Raw genomic sequence first — 23,524 nt, 5'->3', positions numbered from 1 at the left:
TCAGCGTCAGAGAAATCTGGGTTGACTCGTGGGTCAGCACTTACTAACTGTGGGACCTTGGGAAGGTCACACGACTTCTCTGAGCCTCAGTTTCCTCAACCACAACATAGGGACAACAATAAGCTTCTAGAGCAGGGGTTCTCAAAGTCCAGCTCGGAAGCAGCAGCATCAGTGCCACCTGAGAACTTGTTAGGAATACAAATTCCGCATCAGAAACTCAGGGGGTGGGGCCAGGAATCTGCATTTTAACAAGCCCTCCAGGGAATTCTGCTACACACTCAAGTTTGAGAACCTCTGTTGAATTAAACTGGGACAAGAGTAAATCATAGGATTTTTGCAATAATTAAATCACCAATGGGCTAATATAGGTAAAATCATAGATCTGTGCCTGGAACACAGTAAATGCTCAATAAATGTTAGCCGCTGATGCTGCTGTCAATATTATTATTATTATTATTTATTTTTTTTTTTGCGGCACGCGGGCCTCTCACTGCTGTGGCCTCTCCCGTTGCGGAGCACAGGCTCCAGACGCGCAGGCTCAGCGGCCATGGCTCATGGGCCCAGCCGCTCCGCGGCATGTGGGATCTTCCCGGACCGGAGCACGAACCCACGTCCCCTGCATCGGCAGGCGGACTCTCAACCACTGCGCCACCAGGGAAGCCCTGTTGTCATTATTATTATTGACACACCCCTTTTCTTCCAGAAATGTACTGTCTAATTGAGGAGATGACATGTAAAAAATAGTGACAACAATAAAAACAAAACAAAAAAGAGAGACACTTCCATATCTGGGGCTGTGAAGCCACCGACAGGGAGAGTTTCAGGGATTCAGGAAGTTAGAGATCGGGGATTGCTGTGGTGGTTTGGGATGGCATTTGTTCATTCATTTATTCAACAAACCTTTACCGAGCACCCATTCCATTCCGGGCATGGTGCCAAGTTCAGCAGCAATTAGCAGTGAACGTGAGGGAAGTCACCCCTGCCTTCAAGAGGGGTGGGTTATACTATGGGGACAAGTGCAGAGACAACTTGGACACACTGGGGTGTCCATCCAGGGGCATCAGGAGAGCTCCCAGGAGGGGCCTCTGTCCCTGGAGGAGGTAACACCCTTGCTGAGCCCAGAAGGAAGAGCAAGAGGTAACCAGGTAAAAGGAAGGGCGCCTACACTAGCTTCCATGTGGCACAACTCCCGGGGCGCTGTTCAGAGCCTGCCGTGACTGCCGCCCCCTGAAGCTGTGCAGACCCTGGGTGGCTCAGGAGCAGGGGTGCGGGGCACATCTCAGGGAGAGAGGCCCAGCGCACAGGGCGAGGAGAGCGAGGATGCAGTGTGAGGGAGGAGGTGAAGGGGGGCAGCATCGGCTGAGCCACGGAATGTGAGCTCCAGGAGTGGCTGGAAGTAGAACTGTCCAGTGCAGCAGGGCTGGACCACGAGGGGCTTGAGGGCCTCAGGAGGGCATCTGGACTACCTCGAGGGCCACAGGGAGCCACTGAGGGGTTTTAGGCAAAGGATGGAAGCTGAGCCTTGCCCTTGAGAAAGAGTGTACTTGGGTGGGAAGTGTGACAGGTGAAGGCCCGGCAACAGGAAGCACGTTTCCCTGGGGGCAGCGAGAAGCCTGGTTTTGCTTGCCCACACACATGCATGAGCATGCAAACAAGTGGTGGCTCTGCTTGTTCAGGGATGGGGAAGCTGGGAGGCTGGCCAGGGCTCAGAGCAGGAAGCCACCTGTGGAGGTCAGAGCAGGCTCTCTCCCAAGGGCACCACAGACTCCCGCTGTGGGGCAGGAGGGACACATAGTGCTTCCCAGGGCCCGTCAGACAGGTCAGATGCTCTTGCTGTGTGCAACTGCAGTGCCTAGTATTTCCCCACTGCATCTGTGGTCCCCAACACAGGACACAGCACCCCTATGCCCCCAACCTTGGTATTGTCCTTGACCCTACAATCCATCAGCAAGTTCTCTTGGCTCTACCTGTGAAATATATCCAGAATCTGACCATGTCTCAGCCCATCCCGTCACCCTGGTCTAGGCCACCACCAGCTGCTTGGACTGCAGCAGCCTCTTCTCTGGCCTCCCTGCCTGCATCCTCACCTCCTTTAGCTTGGTCCACACAGAGTGGTCAGGGTGATACTTTTAAAACAAAGTCAGGGGGCTTCCCTGGTGGCGCAGTGGTTGAGAGTCTGCCTGCTGATGCAGGGGATGCGGGTTCGTGCCCCGGTCCGGGAAGATCCCACATGCCGCGGAGCGGCTTGGCCCGTGAGCCATGGCCACTGAGCCTGCGCATCCGGAGCCTGTGCTCCAAAATGGGAGAGGCCACAACAGTGAGAGGCCCGTGTACATCCAAAAAAAAAAAAAAAAAAAAAAAGTTAAAAAAAACAAAGTCAGATCATCTCCCTCCTAAGCCTCCTCATCCAACTGGGAGTAAAACCCTGAGTCCTAACAGCTACAGGCCCTAGACCCCTGGCTTCCCCTCCAGATCCTCAGTTCTGCTTTGCAATTCTGAAATCCACAAAGCTCTAAAAATATCAAAAGATTTGCAAAACGCATTTGGTGGCAAAACCTGTCACGAACCAACATGAAGCTATTTATAGTTTGTATTTAGCGTCCTTGGTGTGGACGTTCATGTTTCCATGCGGGTACATTCACGTGGTAGATGATGGGGCGCTGCCTCTACTCTGCTGGGGTGAATGTCGGGGGCCTTCCCCAAAGCTGCAAAGTCTGGATTAGTCACCCATCTGCTGCATGGGCCACAGCTAAGGTACGTGGGCCTGCACCTCCTGACCTCATCCCTTCCTGGCCCTTCACTCCTTCTGCTCCAATGGCTGGCCTTCCCTATCCTCCCGGCACTGCCCACCCCGGGCCTTTGCCTCGCCTGCTCTCTCGCCCAGCAAGTGTCCCCTCACAGGTCCCCAGCTCCAGGTCCCTGCTCATATGTCCTCTTCGGAGGAGGCCCTGCCCCTGCCCTCCCTGCCCCCCAGTCTCCATCCCCTTGCTGTGTTTGATTCGTCACCACCTGACAGGGCATTATACTGTTTTGCCTCCAGGCTTACTGCCTGCTTCTCTTACTGGCATCTGAGCCTCACAAAGGCCCAGACTGACTCTTGTTCACTGCTGTATCCTGAGCGCTCAGAACAGAGCTGGTGCACAATAGAGACTCAGCAAAAATCACCGATAATGTGAATCAACAAACTAATGTACCATCTGTGATGTAATGTCATCGACTTAGCTTCTGACCAGGTCACGGGCTTCAGGAGGGCACAGATGCTTCTATCCTACTCATGCCGGCACTGCCAGGGCCATCTGTGCCAAAGCACTCAATGAATATTTAGTGAACGAAGGAAAGAGCAAAGTATACAATTTGGATTCGGGGGCAGAATGTGCAGGAGTTTTCTGCCACAGTCCAAATGGGATTTGATAAGGGTCTCACTGTCTGTGGACAGCAAGCAAGAAATCAGTGCCTCTGTGTGCAGAAATCCCCTCAAATCCCCTCATTTGAGATAGTAATTAAAGATGGACCTGGTGAGAAGAGCTTACAAAGGAAAGAAATAGAACGGTTGACTGGCGCAGGAGTGCGGGTCAGTGGGTGTGCATTATGCTTTGCAGTTTTGGAGGCAAACAACAAAATAAATACAAAAGCACCCTAACCCAGTGATGCACTTACCTTGTAGAAGAAGTGGAGCCCTTGGCTGAAAGAGAGAAGAAACAAAAGCCAGTTAGGGAGGAATTATTGAAATCACCTCTAAACCACAGGAAACCCCACGTCCACCCCACTGGGGTGTGCGGCCCATTATCTTCAATGGAGGAAGACCAGTGAGCTGGGCCTTCCTGCTTTCCCATCTCTGGGAATTGCCAAAGGTCAGATCCCAAAGCAGCTGGCCTGGGAGGGGTCAACTGCCCTACCTCTGTCTGAGCCTCACTTCCATCCATCACACTCCTTACCAGAGACCCTACAGCAAGCCTGGGTCCCCATCAGGGCCCTTCACTGCTGGAGAACAGGTTTTGGCAAGGTCTGCTAGGTAGGGGAGTAAATGGGAATCCCACTTCTGCCACCGACTCACTTGCTGTGTGACCCTCTGTGGGTCATTTTCCCTCTCTGAGCTTGGATTTCAGTGCTTTAACTCACAGGGTTGGGCTGGACATTCATTTTCATCTCACCACTTTCCAAAAAAGGATCTTGGGAGGAAAGAAAGGGTCCATCTGGCTCAGAGATTTTAAGCCTGTGATATGGGGCATCCCACAGAGAAGTCACTGGGGCTCAGCCACCATTTGACTCTCATTTTGCTGTAAAACTGTAATTAAAAAGCAACACGCACAGGCAAATGTGCTCTGTACCACATTTTAACAGGCTGGAGGCTGCCACCATGCAAGAATTCTCACTGCCAGATTAACGCTTGGTGCCGGGCAGGTACTGGATTTTTAGGTGAGTGACACCAGTTAGATGCTGCAGCTCAGCATCTAACATTTGAATGGAGGCTGATGGGTTGCCAAATGCTGGGTCATGAGTCATCTCAGGGAGTCCAGTGATGGGACCCATCATCTCCATTTTATACCAAGGACACTGGATGACTCCCTAAGGTCACACAACTGGTAAGTGATAGAGTTGAAATTAGAATATTTCACTGTGAGTATGAGGTAGAGGATGGCAGATACCTCCAGGGACCAATGAGGGAGAAGGGGTGTCTCATTAGGATGGAGGTGAAGTGCAGAGTGGTCTCAAACGTAGTCCCTGGAGACCCACTGTCCAGGTGTGAATCCTGGCCTCAGCACCCACCAGTTGTGAGACCCTGAGCAAGTTTCATAACTTTCCCATGCCTCAGTTTCCTCATCTGTAAAGTGGGGTTAGGTCTGTGAACAGTTCCTGGAACATCAGATGTGACTGAGGGCCAGCTGTCACTGTCTCTAGAGCCTATGTGTAACAGCTGGGCTCTGCACACAAGCAGACACACCACTCAGGGCTGGGTGGCCTTCACCAGCATCTGCAGTTCTCCAACCCCCCTCACCCTCTGGAACACTGGGTCACTGATGCCCAGGCCCATGGTAATGAGCTCACATGTGCCGGAGCCTGATGTGGTGGCCAGGGATGAGGCTCCAAAGGGGACTGGGACACTAGTGGACACCGTGAACGCTCCATCCAAGGGCAGGCTTGTCACTCTTGGTGGGCAACAGACCCTGCTTCCCCACCTGAGGAGGAGTCCTTCCTGTGCAGGGGCTCCAGGAATGTTAGGGAAACCACCCTGTAGATCACCTGGCAGAAGCTCTTCTGGATTCCAGAGATGGGGGCCCTGAGGCCAGCCCTCCTGGACGGGAGCTGGAGGCTCAGGCAGTGTCTCAGAGCTGAGTCCCTCCAGCCAGCCCAGCGGGGAGGGAAACTTGGGGACCAGAGGAAAGGGGGTGCAGGAGGGGTGCGTGGCTGATGCGCAACATGCCTGTTGAGCTCTGCCTGGAGGTCTGGGCGCAGAAGCACAGCTCGGGACCACACTTTGCATTTTATAATCTGCGGCATGTGGTGGGTCACAACCAGCATTTTAAAAAGAATATAGTACAAAATATGACAAAAAGGAAAATATCAGAGTTCCAATTTTATAGATGGGGTGTGTGTGCATTGGGTTGAGACATGAAATGTATTTCTATCACTTGTAGCCAAAAAAGTTTCAGAAACACTGGCTTAAAATAGTTTCCTTCAAGAGTGGGAAAGAGAACATGTATCTTTTTAGGTCTGAGAATGTGTCAGAGCTGCTGTTTCACATGAGCTTATTTGTTTCATAACTAGCCTCTAAGGCAGGCACTGCCACACCCATTTTACAGGTGAGGAAATGGAGGCTCGTGGAGGCCAAATTGTTTAGAGCGTAAAACAAGGGTCTGGAACCCTAGTTTGTCTGACTCCAAAGTCAGAGGTCTGGCCACAGCAACAACTACACACACACACACACACACACACACGTGCTTGCCCACACACATGCATGAGCATGCAAACAAGGGGATGATGTCCTGGATTTGAACTTATACCCTCCTGCTGCAGTCAAAGGCCACACATCTTGGCACAGTGAAGGGAGCTTTCCAGGGAGGTGGCTCATGTTTCCAGGCTCATGTACAATACTGACGACAGGAGTTAATACTGAGCACTTGCTGTGTGCTGGGCATCTTACTAACATTGTACCCACAGTCAGCCATTTAATCCTCCCAACGGCCTCAGAAGTAAGTTGTGGTATTATCCCCACTCCCTTCTAGCCTCCTGCCAGCGTGCTGGGCATGTAACCTGGACAGGTAAGGGGAAAGCAGAAGTCTGCCCGGGGCTCCTGGGAAACACTGTTTCCTCCCTGAGGCCCTCTTGCCACCCTGGCATCTCCCTGCTTCCCACCTTGGTAGTGGTCCCATGAGGATGTGAGGCCTGGAGCAGTGATGGCTGTGAAGGTGCTGACCCACCCAGATTCCAGCCTGGTGAAGGGCCCACACAGCCATGGCACTGTTACCTCTGGACTTCTTGTTACCGGGAGTAACTGGACATCTTTATGGCTTAAACTGTGTGAGGCCTCCCGCTCTGGGAAGGACAGCCCAGGGGCAAACTCATGAGGAGGAACTGAGGGATGCACCCACCTTTCTTCTGTCTGATTCGAAGGAGGTAGAGGGCGGCGATCAGCAGGGCCACCAGCAGGGCACACACTACGCCCACCACGATGAAGATACTGTTCCAGTTGTCAGCCTTGTCTAGGACCACACAAAATAGAGGCTTCTTGTAGGAAAATTTAAAACAAAAAAAAGGAAAACCCACTGCCCCTATTCACTATGAGGCAGGCTTCATTAACTGCAAACATCTGGCTCAGACATTTCAGGCCACATGGGCACGTCCATGGGTCTGCACACACCTCTCCTCATGGGTTACCCACCGGCAGTGCAAAAACCGTGCCGAGGTAACAGGGGGGAAACGCTGCTGTCAGCCTCGGAGAGGCCCAGCTGCAGGGCATGGGCAGGAATCTCCCTCCCGGGGAACAGACATATGTTCCTCCTCATCTAAGTGAGCCGTGGAGCCGCCACACAGGTGCGCAGGTCTGTCCGGAGCTCCTAATCGTAGCTGGGGCATCACACAGCGCAGGGGGCAAGGGTGGTGAGGAGTGCTGGATGCGCATCTGGACATGCAGAGCCCCGAGGCTGTGCCCTGGTCCGTGCCCAGGACCTGGGCCTAGGAGCGCTGAGCCCAGGACATGGGACACGGAGACAGGGCAGGGGTGGTGCCGGGCACAGGCAGGGGATCCCACATGAGGGCAGAGTAGGAGGCCAGGAGCGGGTCTCAGACACGTGGGTTCAAATCATTGCCCTTTGTGGTGTGACCTTGAGCAGGTCATTTAAGTCCCCCCCCCCACACACACTGGCTTATGTTATTGAGGCCAATAGTAATCTCTACCTCATTGGATAGCTCTGAGGATTACATCACTAACTAAACCAGCTCACACATCAACCAGCTAACTCACTCTTTCATCCTTTCTAAACGTATTTCTTGAGTGTCTACTGCATACCCAGCCCTGAAGCTACAATGCTGCGACAGCTATGGTCCTAGCAGCTGAGGCTCAAAGCTGGGGGGTCACCAGGGTCACCTCCCTCAACATTGCCAGAAGTAGGCGGAGCAGCCCAGAGACGGGCACTGACTTGTCCAAGCTCCCCAGCAAGACTGTGACAGGCGGAGTGGATCCACACAACCTGTCTCCAGAGGCAGGGCTCATCCTGTGAAAACCAGCCATTGGTGGCACCAAAGGGCACCGTGACAGGCCCCAAGGCTTCTTTAGAGCCGTTCCCTTGAAGGATGTACGAAGGAAGGAAATGGACTCTATTCTAATCCATTCAAAGGGTCGCTACATACAAGCGTACAGGTGATGGAACATTCCACAGTGGTCCCAAAACACCAACTAGGTGCTGCCGTTTTGAAGAAAGAAGGGAGACACATCGACAACAGGTTGGATGGGGGCTGACGCCTTTCACTCTCCCAGAAGGGTGGCAGCGTCACCATCACCTTAAATGGGCCTAGGAATGTTCCCTGGGAATCGTCCCACAGAAATAGCTGCGCATGTAACAGAATATGTACAAGGACATTTAGTGTAGCATTGATTTTACTTGAGATAAGCCACAGACACCCTGAAGCCCCCATCCCTACTCCCAGTGGGGCACCCTTGCGATGGCAGCCAGGGAGACAAGGCCCAGGTAAGAAAGAGCAAGCCGGAGGGAGGTGGGCGGACATGGAATGGTGAACACAATTACTGTTAGTGAAAGAAAGCAAGAGGCAGGACGCTATGGACAGGACGATCTCTCTCCTTCCCTACTTTCTTTCTTTCATGGATATTTATGTCAAAAGATCTATAAAGAATATACCAAACTCTAACAAGTGGTCACTCTTGGGGGTGTGGGGTTTGGGGGTGGGAACTCACTCTAAAGTTCTATTTTATATCTATTCACTTCTAGAGTGTTCTATAATAAGCATGAATTACTACCTTTAATGTTAAATAAAAAAGGTAAAGAACTGGGTCAGTTGGAGTGGAGGCCTCACCAAGAGGTTCATCTGCATCCTGGTTCTTCTGGGGAGCAGAGGTCTCCAGGGTGTGGCTTTTGGTGACCGCCGGCTGTCCGTCATGCTCCACCTGGCAGGTGAGCAGCACAGCCTCCCTGTGGGCAGATGAGTTCACCAGGAGCCAGCTCGTCCGGTTAAAGGTCCCGTCCTTGTTCTCTAGGAGGGTCGAGGCCATGTCTATTCGGGACACATTTCCGTTCTCCAACCAGGTCAGCTGTAGGCGCTGGGGGTAGAACTTGTTCACCTGGCAGGTGACATTCACCTGGTTCCCCACCATGGGGTGCTGGGTAATCGTCAAGGTAGGCGGAACTGAAACAGCACAGGCAGAAGCTCTGACCTTCTAGAACCAACAGGTCACAGGAGAGGGGCTGGATAACAGCTTCCAGCACAGCAAGGGAGTCACCAGAGGACAGGGCCAGGCATGCAGCAGGTGCTCAAACACCGAGGGTCTCTTTGCATATAAATGAAATCATAAGCACACTGCAGGGCACACAGTAGGTGCTCAAGGACTGGGCTCCTATTAGGTTAATAATGTGTGCCATCTACAAGCACAGCCCCTGGCATGCAGTGGAATATGATAACTGCAGCAAAATATATAAAATCACCAAGCACATAGGGGCCTGTAGTTGGAGAAACAATTGATAAAGTAAAGGAAACTACTTAGCACAGTGCTTGGCACATGAGGGGTGTCCACCTGGCAGCTGCCGTTAAAACAGTAGTTAGTGACCAGCTCATCTAGGAGCCTGGTGATGGGGCAGGACTGTCAGGAAGTAGATTCCAGGCAATTTGAGGCCTGGAGCAAAAGGCAGGGAGGAGGAACAGGCTGGGGCCTTAAGGGCAGGTGCGGGCTTAGGCTGGTGTGAGGGGCTTCTACCTCGGATGCTCTCAGACAAGTTGGCTGTCCCACGAAGAGGAGGGTCTCCCTGCAGGGTGATGTGGGTCACCTCGCAGATGACCTGGGAGCGAACATCCCCCGGGGCCAGCACCACCTTGGCTGTGCTGGAGATGCTGTAGGAAACGTTGTTTCCCTCTGGTTCCACGTTGGTCTGGGAGGCTGAGAGCTCATTGCCATTTTTGAACCATTTCAGGGAGATGTTTCTGGGGGAGAACCCGTGGGATTTGCAGGTGAAGCTCACTGTCTGCTCAGGTGTGACCCTCACTGCGGGGCCTGATACCACAGGAGGAGAGGGTTTGGCTACAAAAGGAACATTTATAAATGATGAACATGACTGTAATTATCATCACTAATGATAAAAATGTGACACAAGGGCCTCCCTGGTGGCGCAGTGGTTGAGAGTCTGCCTGCCGATGCAGGGGATGCGGGTTCGTGCCCCGGTCTGGGAGGATCCCATATGCCACGGAGCGGCTGGGCCCGTGAGCCGTGGCCGCTGGGCCTGCGCGTCCGGAGCCTGTGCTCCGCAACGGGAGAGGCCACAACAGTGAGAGGCCCGCATACCACAAAAAGAAAAAAAAAAAAAAAAAAAAAAAAAAAAAAAAAAAAAAAAAAAAAATGTGACACAGTTAAGAACCACCACACATATTATTTTTTAAATTCTTCACATAGTTCTGGGAGGGCAGTGTCATCATCCTCATCTGACAGAGGAGACACACAGGTTCCCAGAGGTGACTCTGAGTCAGGGGCAGGGCTGACATGGAATTCCAGGCCTGAGTTCAAAGTCCACCTTCTTACATCTGCCAGGTGATTTCCCACCAGTTTGGGCAAAGGAACAAAAGTACTGATTGGTCTTACTCTCCTATTAACTGTTCCTAGCTGGGCTCCCCCTGGAAAACTTAGGTAAGTTCTGAGAAGTGTTTACAGAAGTAAATGCAGGGGAAGCGGGGTCATAGCGGGACCACATGGAAGCTGAACCAGGCTGGCCGTCCAACGAGAGGTGTGGCCACGGCACCTCCCAGCTCCTCATCTGTGAAAGGGGACAGCAGGCATTACCCTTCCCGGGCTGCAGTGAGGGTTAAATCAGGCAGTGGGAGCATTTTTGCTATGAGTAAAACACAAGATGATTCACAAAATTAAACAAACACAGATCCGTCTTTAACCCAGACTGTATTTATACCCAGAGCTGTGCCTTCAGGTGTCTATGAATTTACTGCATAGTTTTCATTCTTTCCACGAATATTCCAGTAGGACTAATGTATCAATCCCTGAATTTCAAAGGAAGGGGGCAAATGGATGTTTTTCTGAATCTGGGTTCCTCTCCTGGGTCCGTTTTAGGTTGAAACAAAGATCACTGAGTGCTAAGAAACCAAAGGTGGTTAATTTCTTAATTGTTATTCATTCAGAAGAGACATAGACACAGGCCTATGAAGCAGCAGAAGCACCTCTTGTGTCCTGAAAATGTACACAAATCAGCAAATCAAAAGTGAGGGCAGTTTCTCCCTGTAGAAGGGTCCTCTAGGGTGTCTCCAAATTGTTCGTTATTACGTAACACCTCTTGTAAAAGTTGGCAGGCAGCAGCTATTATAAATATTTGCATTTGTAAATATTTCACTTGCTCCCTAAAACTCATCAAACATTTTGAGGACATAGTAAGGAGGTGTTACTTGAATAAATCAAGTCAAAAAAACACCAGCATCCTGGACCTAAGTAAAGGGAGCAGATACTGTGATCAGTTAGCACTTATAGTTTTTGGGAGCCTGATGCTGGGCTGATTCCTCCAGGAACCTCAGCTCTCTCATTCCCCACATCAGCCCTGAGAGGGAGGCTCGAGAGTGGTCCCATTTATGGGATGAGGCCTCAGGGAGGATGCAGCTGGCCAAGGGCACCCAGCGAGGAAAGGCCAGAGCTCATCTCACTGCACACAGCATTGACTGATTTTAGGGTCTCTGATCTTTATTCTCAAGCCTCAGCATCTGATTCTAGACAAAGTGGATCAAGCACCACCTGGTAAGATGAGTGAGGATGTATGTAAAACACAGAGCCTGGTGTATAGTTGCTTAATCAATAATACAATAACATCTTAATCATAAGATCTGGTCATTCCTAGGTCTGAAACTATGTACTTATTCTCTAAGTAAGAAGGCAAAACAAAAGTATTATGGAAAAAAACAAGAAAAGTCTCAAATCTTGTTCCCTGCAGTTGCCATGAAAATTCCACATGAATAAAGGAGTAGGAAACCACCAAATTATGATTCTCTCCCTCTTTTTAAAAATAATCCCCTCAGGGAAAAATTTGGGGGAACTGGCTTTCAAAACACACAAGGGATCATAGGCATTTTCCTGCAGGTCAGCCCTTTACAGAAGCTAGAAGCATTTTGAAAGGAGGGAACACAGCCTTGGTCAGTGTCACTGTGGTGTACTGAGGCAGGAGGGCTCTGGGCAGAGCAGGGAGTGTCTGCAGGGATTCTAGCACCTGTTTACACACACACACGTGTTTAAAACATGGGAAAGTTTCCCCAGAGATGAAGCTCGGGTCTAAACAGGGTGGTCTGCGTGGGCAGGAAGCCCCTCTCAGCCCAGATGAGCTCACCGGGGAGGTGTCTCTGCCTCTCCACTCAGGCTGACTTCTTTGGGCCTCCTAAAAGCTGTCACTGTCCTGGACTATTCTGAAGCACCCACACCCGGAAGAACAGTTCTTACAACTCAGGCACCACGGGGGACCCACCTTTGTCAGGGAAAAACCACAGCCTTCCCTCTGTGACCTCAGAGAACATGTAGATCAGGGCTCCTCTGTCCTGGCTGGGCACCAGCATCCTCTGCAGGAGTTAAAACACTCACCTGCCCAGGCCCACATCTGGCCAATTAAATCAGAATTTCTAGGGTGGGGATAGGGTCTGGGGAGCTCGTCACTGTCTCCCATGTGATTCCAATGAGGAGCTGAGGTTGAAAGGCACCCAGCCCTACCCCAACTCCAGTTGTACTTAGTCCTGGAGGGAAAGTGACCCATCTGAGGTCCTCTGGCTCTGGCACATCAGAGCTCACGTTGGTGGAACACGTTCCAGGTGCCAGGCTCTGCTCTAAGCTCTTGACATGTATCCTTCATTCAGTCCCTGCAGCAGCTCTGTAAGGGCAGTGCTGTCACTGATGGACGAGGACACTGAGCCCCAGTGTGGAGAGGGACTCGTCAGAGGTCCCAGAGCCAGGACGGGGCAGAGCTGGGATGGAGGCCCAGGCAGGGGGGCTCGGCCCAGGCTCTCAACCGCTGTGCACTGAGCTCAGTGACACCCAGCCCACTCCATCCAGGGCTTCCTAGATCTTCTTCAGTCATCACAGACTCCTGAAAGGCAGCGTGATTACCACCATTGCACAGATGGGGAAACTGAGGACTAGAGGGAACTGAGATATGCCCAAGATCACACAGCCTGGGAGGCCAGCACCACCACTCCCTGAGGGGCTTTCCTGTCATCAGGTCATTGTACCCTCAGGACATCCTGCAAAGGCTGTGTGATTATCCTCTTTCTACACGTGAGGAAATGGGGCCCAGTACAGGGAACTGGGTCACAGCCTTGAAAAAACACCTCGACTGGGGGGCCCCTACTCTGTGCTGGTGATTTAGACAGAGCACCTCAAATCCTTCCAACTCTCCTGAAAGGAGACCATGATGATCACCATTTTACAGATGAGAAAACTGAGGCTGAGAGAAATGAAGGGACTGTCTCCTCATCCCCCCACCGTGTCCCAGAAGTATTTCCTGTCGCATCCAAGCTTTCATGGCCATCAGCAGAGCAAGCGCCCCACCTTCACAAGCCCCCCTACTGACCACCACCCTCCCCTTTTCCCTGTGAGATTGTTGACTTCAAGCAACTACAGGGAGGAGTGGCCTCTGAGGGCCCAGGCCTGGGGACCCCGTAGCAACAAGGGAAGACATGCGCTCCTGACACCTGAGTCTAGGATATGAACTCTTGCTCGCACGGGGCCCCCAGCACCCTCTAGGGAACACCTCCCGCTCCCCATCCTCAGTCTGCAGAGCCAGGAATGGGCGTACATGGTGCTGCTGGGATTGCACTGGCCCCTCTTTGCTCTGTCCATTCTACCCTTCCCAGAGCTGCTCCCCCATGAGGCCTAGTGAAGGAGCAAGATCGCAACAACAGAGAGAAAAACTCCTGATGCTTTTAAGTGTGTCTTTTAGGAACACATTCAGGACATCGTGAGACATTGTAGTATCTGTCTGATCTGGTTGTAAAGGTAGTCCTGCCTCTCACACAGGACTTTTTCTCATAGTTATTACTGAAGAACAGAACAATAGGAGAGGGTTGAAGCTTTCTCTACACTTTGACAAGCACAGTGGGGGTGCAGAGAGCAGGGTGTGTGTCAGGATGCTGGGGGTTCAGTCTTGGCTCCCCTACCTGCTCACCTTTCTGACCCTCAGTGTCCTTATCTGTAGAAGGGAAAACAGACAGTCCTTCCTTCTGAGCACTGGCTACAGGGAGAAAAGGCCATGAGGAAGATTCAGCGTCTGTCAGGCTGCTGTTCCCTGGTCCCCTCCCCTCGCTCCTTTCTCATCCAGGGAATCATCTACGCAGGCGGCCTGGGGAGGAGGACGAGCAGCCTCCTGGGAGGCAGCTGATCTGAGTGGTGGTGGAGCCCCTTACTAGCTGTGATTGGCTGAGCAAGGGAACCACCATCTGGGAAGTTTAGTAATAGCTGCAAAGTCAGGATAAAGGCACCTTCCCTATGTCCAGGGGTAACGGGGAGATTCGATTGCTAACACATCTAGGAGGGAAAGTTGGCAATATCCACACGAGTTAAAATACACATAGTCCACGATCCAGCAATGCCACTTCCAGCGGGCATCGCCCACTTGAGTAGAGTGATGCAGGACAAGACTATCCACTGCAGTGCTGTTCTAATATCCTAAGTTTGGGAACAACTTGGTATTTGTCAACAAAAGACTGACAGATGCTGTCTCCATATGCTGAGTGCTTTGCAGCTGTTGAAACACTGGGCAGCTCCAGGTGCTGATATGGAATGAGGGATTTGTGGCTAAAAATAGGGAGAGGTTCCCAGTCACCTTGGGCCTCAGGGCCTGAATGTGAGGGGCAGTCTGAACCTTGGGGAAACCTATGAAAAGGCTCCCTGCTCAACAGTTAATTCAAGGAGCTTTTATCTTGTCCCCTCTATGTGCCAGGCTCTTCCATGAAACCAGTTCCAATGGTGGTGCCGGAAGGAGTCTGGCCTGGAATCAGACTGGGTTCTGGAAGGATTCCCTCACTGACCATGTGACTGCGGTCTAGGTCCCTGTCACGTCTTGGCCTCAGGCTCCCCATGTGTACGTTGGGGGTTGCACTGGATGGTGTCTAAAGGTCCTCCCTGTGTCACAGTCCAGGATTCAGGAGCTAGGAAGAGGATCCAGGGTCCTTGCCAGAAAACTCTAAATGAGCACCTTTGCTACCTCAGTGGGGCAGCCCCTAAGTCACACACATGGGGAACCTCTTTCCTGGGGAGGGACATTCTGAGATGACCCAGCTCTGCTGGGAGCCTTCAGTGACTGTGTGAGTCGGTCCCTGAGTCACAGGAGGGCTTTCCCAACAGACCCCCAGGAAACACCCAACCTCTGGGCATCTCCTCTAGCCCGGGCCGTCAGAGTAAACACTGAACCTATGCCTCTAGGAATTTCTTCTCAGTGTGATGTTTCTGAAGAGGAAATAAAGAAACCCTGCCCTGGATAGACTTCTCTTTGGAAGGGGAGAGAACATAAGTTCCATGGGAGAAGAGCCTTGTCTGCTTTGTTCACTGCTGCTTCCACAACATCTGGAGCAGGGCCTGGCACACAGTAGGTGCTCAATAGGTGCTGAATAAAGAGAAGACTCAGCCACATTGAGGGGAGCACTCTCGGAGGCAGGAGGTGATACCTGGGCTGTGACGGGGCAGGTCGCTCAGACTTTCAGTTCCCTCATCCCTGGAAACAAAGGGCTAGATGGGATGGAAAAGGCAAGGGCTGTGGAGCCAGGCAGACTGGGGTTCCAGACTTTTCCCAGTTTTACCAGTTATGGGGCCTTTGGCAAGTAGCATGACCTCTGCAGGCCTCAGTTTCCCTAATCTGTAGAAGGGAGTGAAATCAGATCATGATATAAGCACCCACTGCTGCACTTGATTCTTTTTTTTTTTTCTTTTTTCTCAAAGGGTGGAGGGCATTCTTGTTGACTTGTTGTCACAGACCAGGGGGACAAAGGAGACCCAGGCCATACTCACCACTCACAGTGAGATGAGTGCCTGGTCCAGATATAACCTCGATGTCAGGGCTTCCTCTCTGGAACTTCACACAGTAGTACATACCGGTGTCTGCTGGGGTGATGTTACTGATGCGGATGGAAAAGTCCATGTTGTTTCTCTTTGTAGTATCTGCAACAGTTGTTACTCGAGGGAAGGAGCCTCCTTTGAAACTGTAGATTAACTCTCGGCCTGGGTCTGTGCCCCTGAACCACTTGACAGGCCCCACGGGGAGCAGGGAGGTCACGTCGCAGTGCAGAGTGGCCGTCTCTCCTGCTGCAACTGAAACTGACCTCTCAGGCTGAATCACCTGCACCTCGTTCTCACCTGCCACTCCTGGAGGGAAACACAATTCAGTTACTTATTCATCCTTATGTGATCCTGTAGGTTTTCTCAAGTGTTTATCAACAACAGTTTTCACTGACTTAGTGCACCATGAGCCACACCTGAACTCAGCCCCTTGCACATGTATCACATGCAACCTGCCCAATGAGCCTGTAACGTGAGACCCTAATACAAGAGAGGAAAGTGAGGCACAGAGAGGTTAAATGATGTGGCAGAGAGTAGGTTTGAGTACTTGAGCCCGCTCTGGAAGTCATGTCTGAACTGGGCTCTCAATTCAAATCTGAATTTACCAGGAATAAAGAAAGGGGCACAGTGTTCCTGAGAGAGGGAGCAGCCTGGGCAAAGGCTCAGAGGTAGGTGGCAGCATGGTGTGCGGGGGGGCGCTCTATAAGGACTTTAGATTCTGTTTTGGGTCTGGCTCAGGAAGCAGGCCCTGGAAAAGTACTCAGCAGTTGGGGCTTGTCCGGGCCATGGACTTGTGAAGTACAAGGACTTGGGTGTGAGTCCCGGCTCAAGGCTTATTGCTGTGTGACCTTGGCTATCACTCAGGTGACCGTGAAGATCCCATAGGGAGGCCTGTGAGTATGCTCGATAACTGCACACTTGATATTGCTTGATACCTTTAGTTTGGGCAGGTCCCCTTACTGCCCTCTGAGCCTCAGTCTCCTCATCTGTCAGTTACTATGGCCCCGTCTCCATGGATCTCTAGTAAGAACAAACAACATGCCTAGGCCAGGACAGTGTCAAAAAGAAGGGTCTGGTCTTTGGAGCCATCTGAACTGGTTTGAGACCTGGCTCACTTTTTATTCACCCATGACCTGAGTTTATGCATTGCTTTAGTATCAGTTTCCTCATCTACAAGATGGGTAGACCACCCCCAGGCCTCTGCGTGTTCTGAAAAGAAAATGAGATCACACGCAGAAGTCACTTAGCACCAAGCTGGGCACAGGGGAAGCTACTGTCATCACACAATGAATAAATGAGGAGGGTCAGCTGCTCAAACTTCACTCCCACCAGATCTCGCTGATGCTCCTTCAGGCCAGGCCCGGGCTGGATGCTGGGACACACAGGGGCTGGACCCAGGTCGGGCCTCCAGGGCTCCCAGGCTGGACAGCTGGAAGGGGTCCTAGAGGCTGGCGGTGGGGAGGGACCTGAGCCCCAAATTGGAGAGGACTGGGGCACATGAACAGGGACTCCCAGTAGAGGAGGTTGGGAGGGCGGGGGACACAGGAGGAAGATGGACAGGCCTGGTGAAGATGCTGTGAGAGGTGCTGTAGATGCTCGGAGTGAGGTGCAGCCAGGGCCTTGATTCTGAACAAGGTGTGGGGTGGGCAGAAAGGACAGATCATGAAGACCTTGGAGAAACACACACATACACACACACACACAGACAGAGAGAGAACCACCGAGATAGGCAGAGGGAGGGGCAGACAGAGAGATGGAGTGAGAGACTGAGAAGGAGGCGGGGGAAAGAGAGAATAAGACCGAGACACGGAGTGGCAGCAACCAGGCAGAGGTGCAGATGGGCCAACTGGTCTCTGCCTGGTTGCTCCACTGACCCTTGATGTGACCCTGTCCTGTCCTGACCGAGGCCACCTTGCCTTGTACATTGGACAGGGTTGCAGTTGATGCCCCGAGCAGCCCCTCACCTCTGGCTGAGCTGGAGAGAGACCTTGTGAATTTACCCAGCCACAGACTCCTTCACTGCAGGTAAGCCCAGGGCCTCGGGACAGGCCTCTCATCCCCTTCCTGTGGTCCCAGCCCTGACTCCCATGCCAGGGATTGCCCGTTTCTCATGGCCAGTGAGTGGAAATGCGGAGTGGCAGCCTCGGGACGGCCTGACCCTCATGGTGCAGGGAAGAAACCACTGTCTGCAGAGGACAGGGGCTTGGGGTAGAACTGTTGACCAGGTGTGTGAGAGGCACATGGAAGAGGCCCACAGGGGCAGGCAGGGAGCCCGAGAGATCCCAGGCAGCATCAGCAGCTGCCAAGAGCATCCAGCCAGGACCATTCCCGAAGGGTCTGCATTCTACATTGGAGACTGGACTAGATATGCCACTGGCAGGAAGCATGGGCGCTGGGGCCAGCAGGCTCGGGTGAGAGCACGGTCCACCCTCAGCCAGTCCAGCACCCGCCCTCCCTGGGCCTCCACTCCGTCACCCACAAAGTGGGGTACTGGCACCCACCCCCCCAAGATAGTCATGAGGACACAGTTGTACATAAGTGCCTGCAGCACAGGTGCTGGTTAAACTTTAGTTTCTGTTCCCATTATTATCACAGATACATTATTATATACTTGATTTTCTCTAGATTGTCATGTTCCCCCCAAGCAGGATGCAGGATCCATGAGGAAGCGTTTCCAGCCCCCTACCTAGAACACGGCCTGGCACACACCGGGCCCTTGATAAATACACGTTGAATGAACACATTAATGAAGGAAGGAGGGATTTCACTTGCTCCTGGGCAAATCCTCTCCCTGAGGCTCTTTCTTCATCTGTTAAAGGGGCTGTCACAGGCAGGTCTGGGAGATGGCGAGCCTGGAGCCCGGGACTTTGCCTGGCCCATAGACACAAAATCAATGGTGGTTATTATTATCTTTATCAATACCACCGCACAGGGCTGTGAGTCAGCAGCTGGCGAGGGAGGCAGGAGCAGAAGAGGAGGTGCGGAGCCAGGCCTGCGGCTGGGGCAGGGCTATTCTTGTGCTGCAGCCGGAGGCCTGCAGTCACAGCCAGGAGGCCACAATAAAATCTGGAGTTGTGTGGGGCTGCCCCCCCACCCCGCCTTTTTTAGCTCCTCTCAAGCTCTCTCCACCAACTGCAGCCAGATTTAGGAGGCTTAATTAATTAGCTAGTGTTTATAAAGCGTTTGAAGAATTTTAAAAGTGCGACAGAAGTGCCAAATATTATTTTAATCTGCTTGTGTGTGTGTGTTTCCAGCAGAGTCTTTCCCTCGCTTGCTTGCTTTTCTTTTTCTCGGCAGGTTCTGTTCTGGGAATCGGCCTTGTTAAAAATCACTCCCGCGGTTCTAGGCCTGGGGTCATCACGCTGGCATCACTGACAAACCCACTTCCCGCTCTCTCCTGCCCTCCTGGCAGAGAAAGCGATGGTTTAGCAGCCTGAACTGTCTCTGGGAGAGGAGGGCAGCTGGGCATCGTCACATGATGCTGGTGGGAGTGGAGAGTGGCATATCCGTTCAGGAAAGCAGTGTGGCAGGAGGTACCACAGGTGTGAAACCTGTTCTCCAGCCTTTGCTGGGTTGTTCCCTGAGGACATGACCCCGAATATGGAGTGGGGTTCCCATGTAACGATCTTGAAAAAGTTGGGAAAAAACCCAAGTGGCCAATGACAGGGGATGGTTAAGTGAACAGTGGCCTGTCCACTAGATGGAATTACAGGCAGCCATAAAAAACCATCACTGTGAATCTGTAGCAGTCTGGAAATTTTTGCATGGCATAATTTTAAATGATACTGTGGTTAGCAAATAAAATCTGTTTATTGCAAAGCATTTAGAGAAAACAAAAAAGTATAAAAAGAAAATAATAATCTCATAGAATACCATCAAAGATAACTGTGATCAACATTTTGATGTTGTTAAAATATGAGTGAATAAATATGTAAAATCATACTCAGGTTACTAAGGATATGTGCAAACATTTTGCTTCATTCATTCAGGTGTTGTTATAAAAATTAAAAATTGGAAATATTCTAATTTCCAAGAAAAGGAGGCTGCTGATCCCGATGATGAATTCACATGATAACCAAGCCTACATGTAAGGATTACAGTTATGGACACAGAAATAGATTACAAGATCAGAGTCAGTTCCTGAGTGATGTTTTCAGTGTGATCCCAAACTTCTAGTTTTGAAAAAAATGTATATCTGATATTAAAGATTAGTAGTAATTAACTGTGAGTAGTAGACTTCCAAGGGATTTTGCTTTTATGTCTTCTGTTTGTGTTACTTGTGCAATAAAAAAGCAGGAAAACTGCTTTCAGTATGATCATGACATTGTAAACTAAAACTACGTATAAATAAACAGCTGCAAGGTACTATACAAAGCTATAAAACACAACTCTCTTTGGATCGTGAATCTCTTTGGATCATGAATCTAATGGGTTTTCCCTTTTTTTCCTTCTATTTTGGGTATTTTCAGATTTTCTAAACTGGATGCCTATTAAAGAATATTTACAGTATCCCATTTTGTAATAAGAAAATACAGTGCTTGGCGCAGAACAGATGCTCAATAAACATCTGCAGACTGACTGATCGAATTGTCTAGAGAAAAGGCCTAGAATGATAAACATCACGAAGCTGAGGTAAGTTACGGCTGGGAAATGGGACCAGCACGGACCAGGGTGGACACGGGGATAGGCATATTTTCTATTTTATAGCAAATAATATATTGAAGTCTCTCTCTCTCTTTTGTAGTGAACATTTGTTGCTTTTGGAAGAATATTAAGTAATGAAATAAAACACGTGAGTAAGTTATCTAATGGAAGACGTCAGCACAGTGGGTGGAACTGCCCCGTGTACTTGTTGTAAGAGGAACTCTGTCCACAGGATGCAGGGAGCTCACAGCATGGGTGGACAGTGATGAAATACCAGAACCTGTTATGAGCCAGGCCCTCAGCTCAGGGCTGCAGAAGGGCTGTGTCCTGGCCTCATGGGGCTTGCACACGAGCAGACAAGATAGACTTTAAAGAAATAACTCCAATGTTACATTTGGACTGAGCCCCAACCCTTTATTTTTTTTATTTTTTATTTTTTTTTTCTTTTTGCGGTATGCGGGCCTCTCACTGTTGTGGCCTCTCCCGTTGCGGAGCACAGGCTCCGGACGCGCAGGCCCAGCGGCCATGGCTCACGGGCCCAGCCGCTCCGCGGCATATGGGACCCTCCCAGACCGGGGCACGAACCCGTATCCCCTGCATCGGCAGGCGGACTCTCAACCACTGCGCCACCAGGGAGGCCCCCCCAACCCTTTAGACAAGGGATTCCTGCTGGCATCTCTGACCCCACCTCCTGCCCCTCCCCATGACCAGCTTCCCCCACCGCGCCCACTTTGTCCTCCACGAATAGGCCAAGGAGGGTGCGAGAGATGAAATAAGATGGGGACTGAAAACTGACCATTGGACTTGGAAAAATATTTGATTTTTTTTTTACAACAATCATGGGGAGTTTTTGAGATTAAGAAAAGATGAAAACAATTTCATCAGAAGTAAAAAAATAAGCATGGATGCTTTTCTAATGGAAAAAACAAATCAACTTAGAACTGAAACTTGCCGGGAGGGAAACAGGGCCACTGTGATCTCTGGGTGTGATTCCTCCTGCTTCATCAGGATGCAGAGGCAAAGCTGAAATGCACATTTCCCAAGAGCCAGCCTTTCCCTGATGGGCACTCACTGCCACTTGCATGGGAGCCTGCCTGCGCCTGGACGCAGTGGGTCACCAGAGCAGGGGTCTTCGGGACAGGTTGGAGATCGCCCCTCAGATTTCCACAAACTCAAGGAGCCCGGGGCTTGGGAGGCTATGGCCGGAGGTCTGGCAGTGCCCAGGGCTCAGCATCCCAAGATGGCATCCACCGCAGCCCCCACAGCTGGGGCAGCTCAGCATCCCCCTTTCCTGACCTCGATCGTTTTCGGCCATCCTCAGGGGGCTGCTGGTTTATCCCCCCAACACAGCAGCACCTCATCAGGTGCTGCCTTTGGTATCTTCTGGGTTATAATTTTGATGTCTGTGTACGAGAGTGTATAGTGCAGGAGTGTGGATAGGAGTATGCACACAGGAGTGAAAGAGGGCAGATGCAGGAGTGGGTACACAAGTGCACAAGTGCACCAAGGACAAGTGTTCACACACATGTACATGGGTGGGCATGTGTACAAGATGCTCGTGTGTGCAGGAACGTGCTCTGGTGCAGCTCAGAAGTGTGTCAGAAGAGGACCAGGGGCAGGAGGGGGGCGTGAACTGTGCCCAGGAGAGTATCTGAATGTGGGTGTGAACCTGTTGGTGGCATGAGAGGGTCTGTCTGCACCTGAGGTGTGAACAGATAGATATCTGGGAGGGGTGTGAGCATGTGGGTGCATAGAATGTGTGTGTGGGCAGGGGAGGATAGGAGTGGGATGTGCGCACAGTGTGTGTGTCTGTGTGCGCGCGCAGGGAGGGCACGTGTGCGATGGAGATGGTGTATACATGAGTGTGAATGTGAGGGTGTGTGTGCTTTAAGTGCTGGGGAGCAGGGGCCCAGCCTCTGTGGAGACCACTGTCTATGTACACCGTGTGTCCACATACCCGAGTGTGTGAGTGTACCCAGTGGTGAACATGCCTGGCACATACAGGTTGGTGAGAGAGAAAGGAGGGCAGGGAAGATGCTTCCCTCAAATCTGGCTCCTGGTGGGCAAAGTGCTCCATGGCCCCTGGCACAGGGTCCTGCCCTAGACCAGAGACTCAAACCTTTACTGAGCACCTACTGACTGGGTGCTAGCCGTAGGGCACAGTGGTAAAGAAGTCAGCCTGGAAATGCCCTGCTGAAGCTCATGACCCTGGGTGGGGCAGACGGTCCCCAGGATGCATTCAGGAGGGGGCTGCATGGGTGATGGCTGTGTAGACTCTGCAGTTCCCAGTTGGGGAGCCTGGGGCTCTGATTCAGGAGTACCAGGCACTGATCTTCCTCTGGAGTCAGAATGATTCGTTCATGCCCTTTCAAACCTCACTCCATTGCTAGGCCCTGTCCTAGATGCCACAGGACACAGAGCCAAGTAAGATGGATTCCCCACCATTGTGGGGCAGAGTCCCGGACACAGGCAATGATCATGTGCAGGGTGATCAGTGAGCAAGAAGGGGCTTGGGGATAGGGTATTGGAAGAAGGGTGAGATCTGAGAAGACTTCCTGGAGGTGGTGGTCCCTGAGCTGCATCTTGACAGCTGACAGAGGCTGGGGAGAAGGGAAGGCATTCAAGAAGGTGGAACTTTTCTTCCTCTGCACAAAGGTGCAGAGGAGAGAAAAGGGCTTGGCACAATTCAGGGACCAGGGCAGAGTCCTTGGGACATGCTCAATGGCTGTGAGCAAGCTGGGGAAGGGCTAGGGACTGGGCTAACCTAGCACCTGAAAGGATGGCTTCAGTTACCATCTGAACAGCAGGTCATCACTGGGAGCAGTCTACTGGTACCCATTGGGTGGAGATGCCACAGGTTCTGCGGTGGAAACTAGCACCTGCCTTGGAACCAGCACAAATGAGGATACACGTGGCCTTGTGAATAAGGTGCGGGAGGGCCCAGTGGGCCCAGGGTGCTTTCTCCTTCACCCCCACTCCAGGCAACTCAGAGAACTGGGTACTGTCCATACCCCTGCAGGGAAAGGGCAGACCCTGGTAGCCCCTTCCATGCAGTAGGTAAACTCCTAAGGTGCCAGGACAGTCCATAGCTTGGGCTCTGGGGCCGGAAGACCTGTATATCTCAGCCCTAGTGGA

General features: G+C 51.7%; 1 protein-coding gene across 3 annotated transcripts in view; it reads right to left on the bottom strand.

Annotated features, from left to right (window-relative positions):
• The window catches only part of SIRPA (signal regulatory protein alpha), a 43,632-nt gene that overhangs the window by 8,210 nt on the left and 11,898 nt on the right, over positions 1-23,524 (bottom strand). For 2 of the 3 annotated variants that reach the window (XM_081257203.1, XM_081257204.1), the window contains exons 3-7: positions 15,698-16,051; positions 9,425-9,745; positions 8,530-8,859; positions 6,591-6,701; positions 3,658-3,682 (exon numbers count right to left, since the gene is read on the bottom strand). In XM_081257203.1, coding sequence (XP_081113329.1) covers positions 3,658-3,682; positions 6,591-6,701; positions 8,530-8,859; positions 9,425-9,745; positions 15,698-16,051 — 1,141 coding nt within the window. The remainder of the gene's footprint in view (positions 1-3,657; positions 3,683-6,590; positions 6,702-8,529; positions 8,860-9,424; positions 9,746-15,697; positions 16,052-23,524) is intronic. The other variant, XM_081257205.1, reaches the window with a different exon arrangement.

Source organism: Mesoplodon bidens (genome assembly GCF_964165515.1).
Source record: "Mesoplodon bidens genome assembly, chromosome: 15".
NCBI classification, from domain to species: Eukaryota; Metazoa; Chordata; class Mammalia; order Artiodactyla; family Ziphiidae; genus Mesoplodon; species Mesoplodon bidens.
Note: the sequence above shows the minus strand (reverse complement) of the source record. Positions and strands in the feature narration are given on the sequence as shown.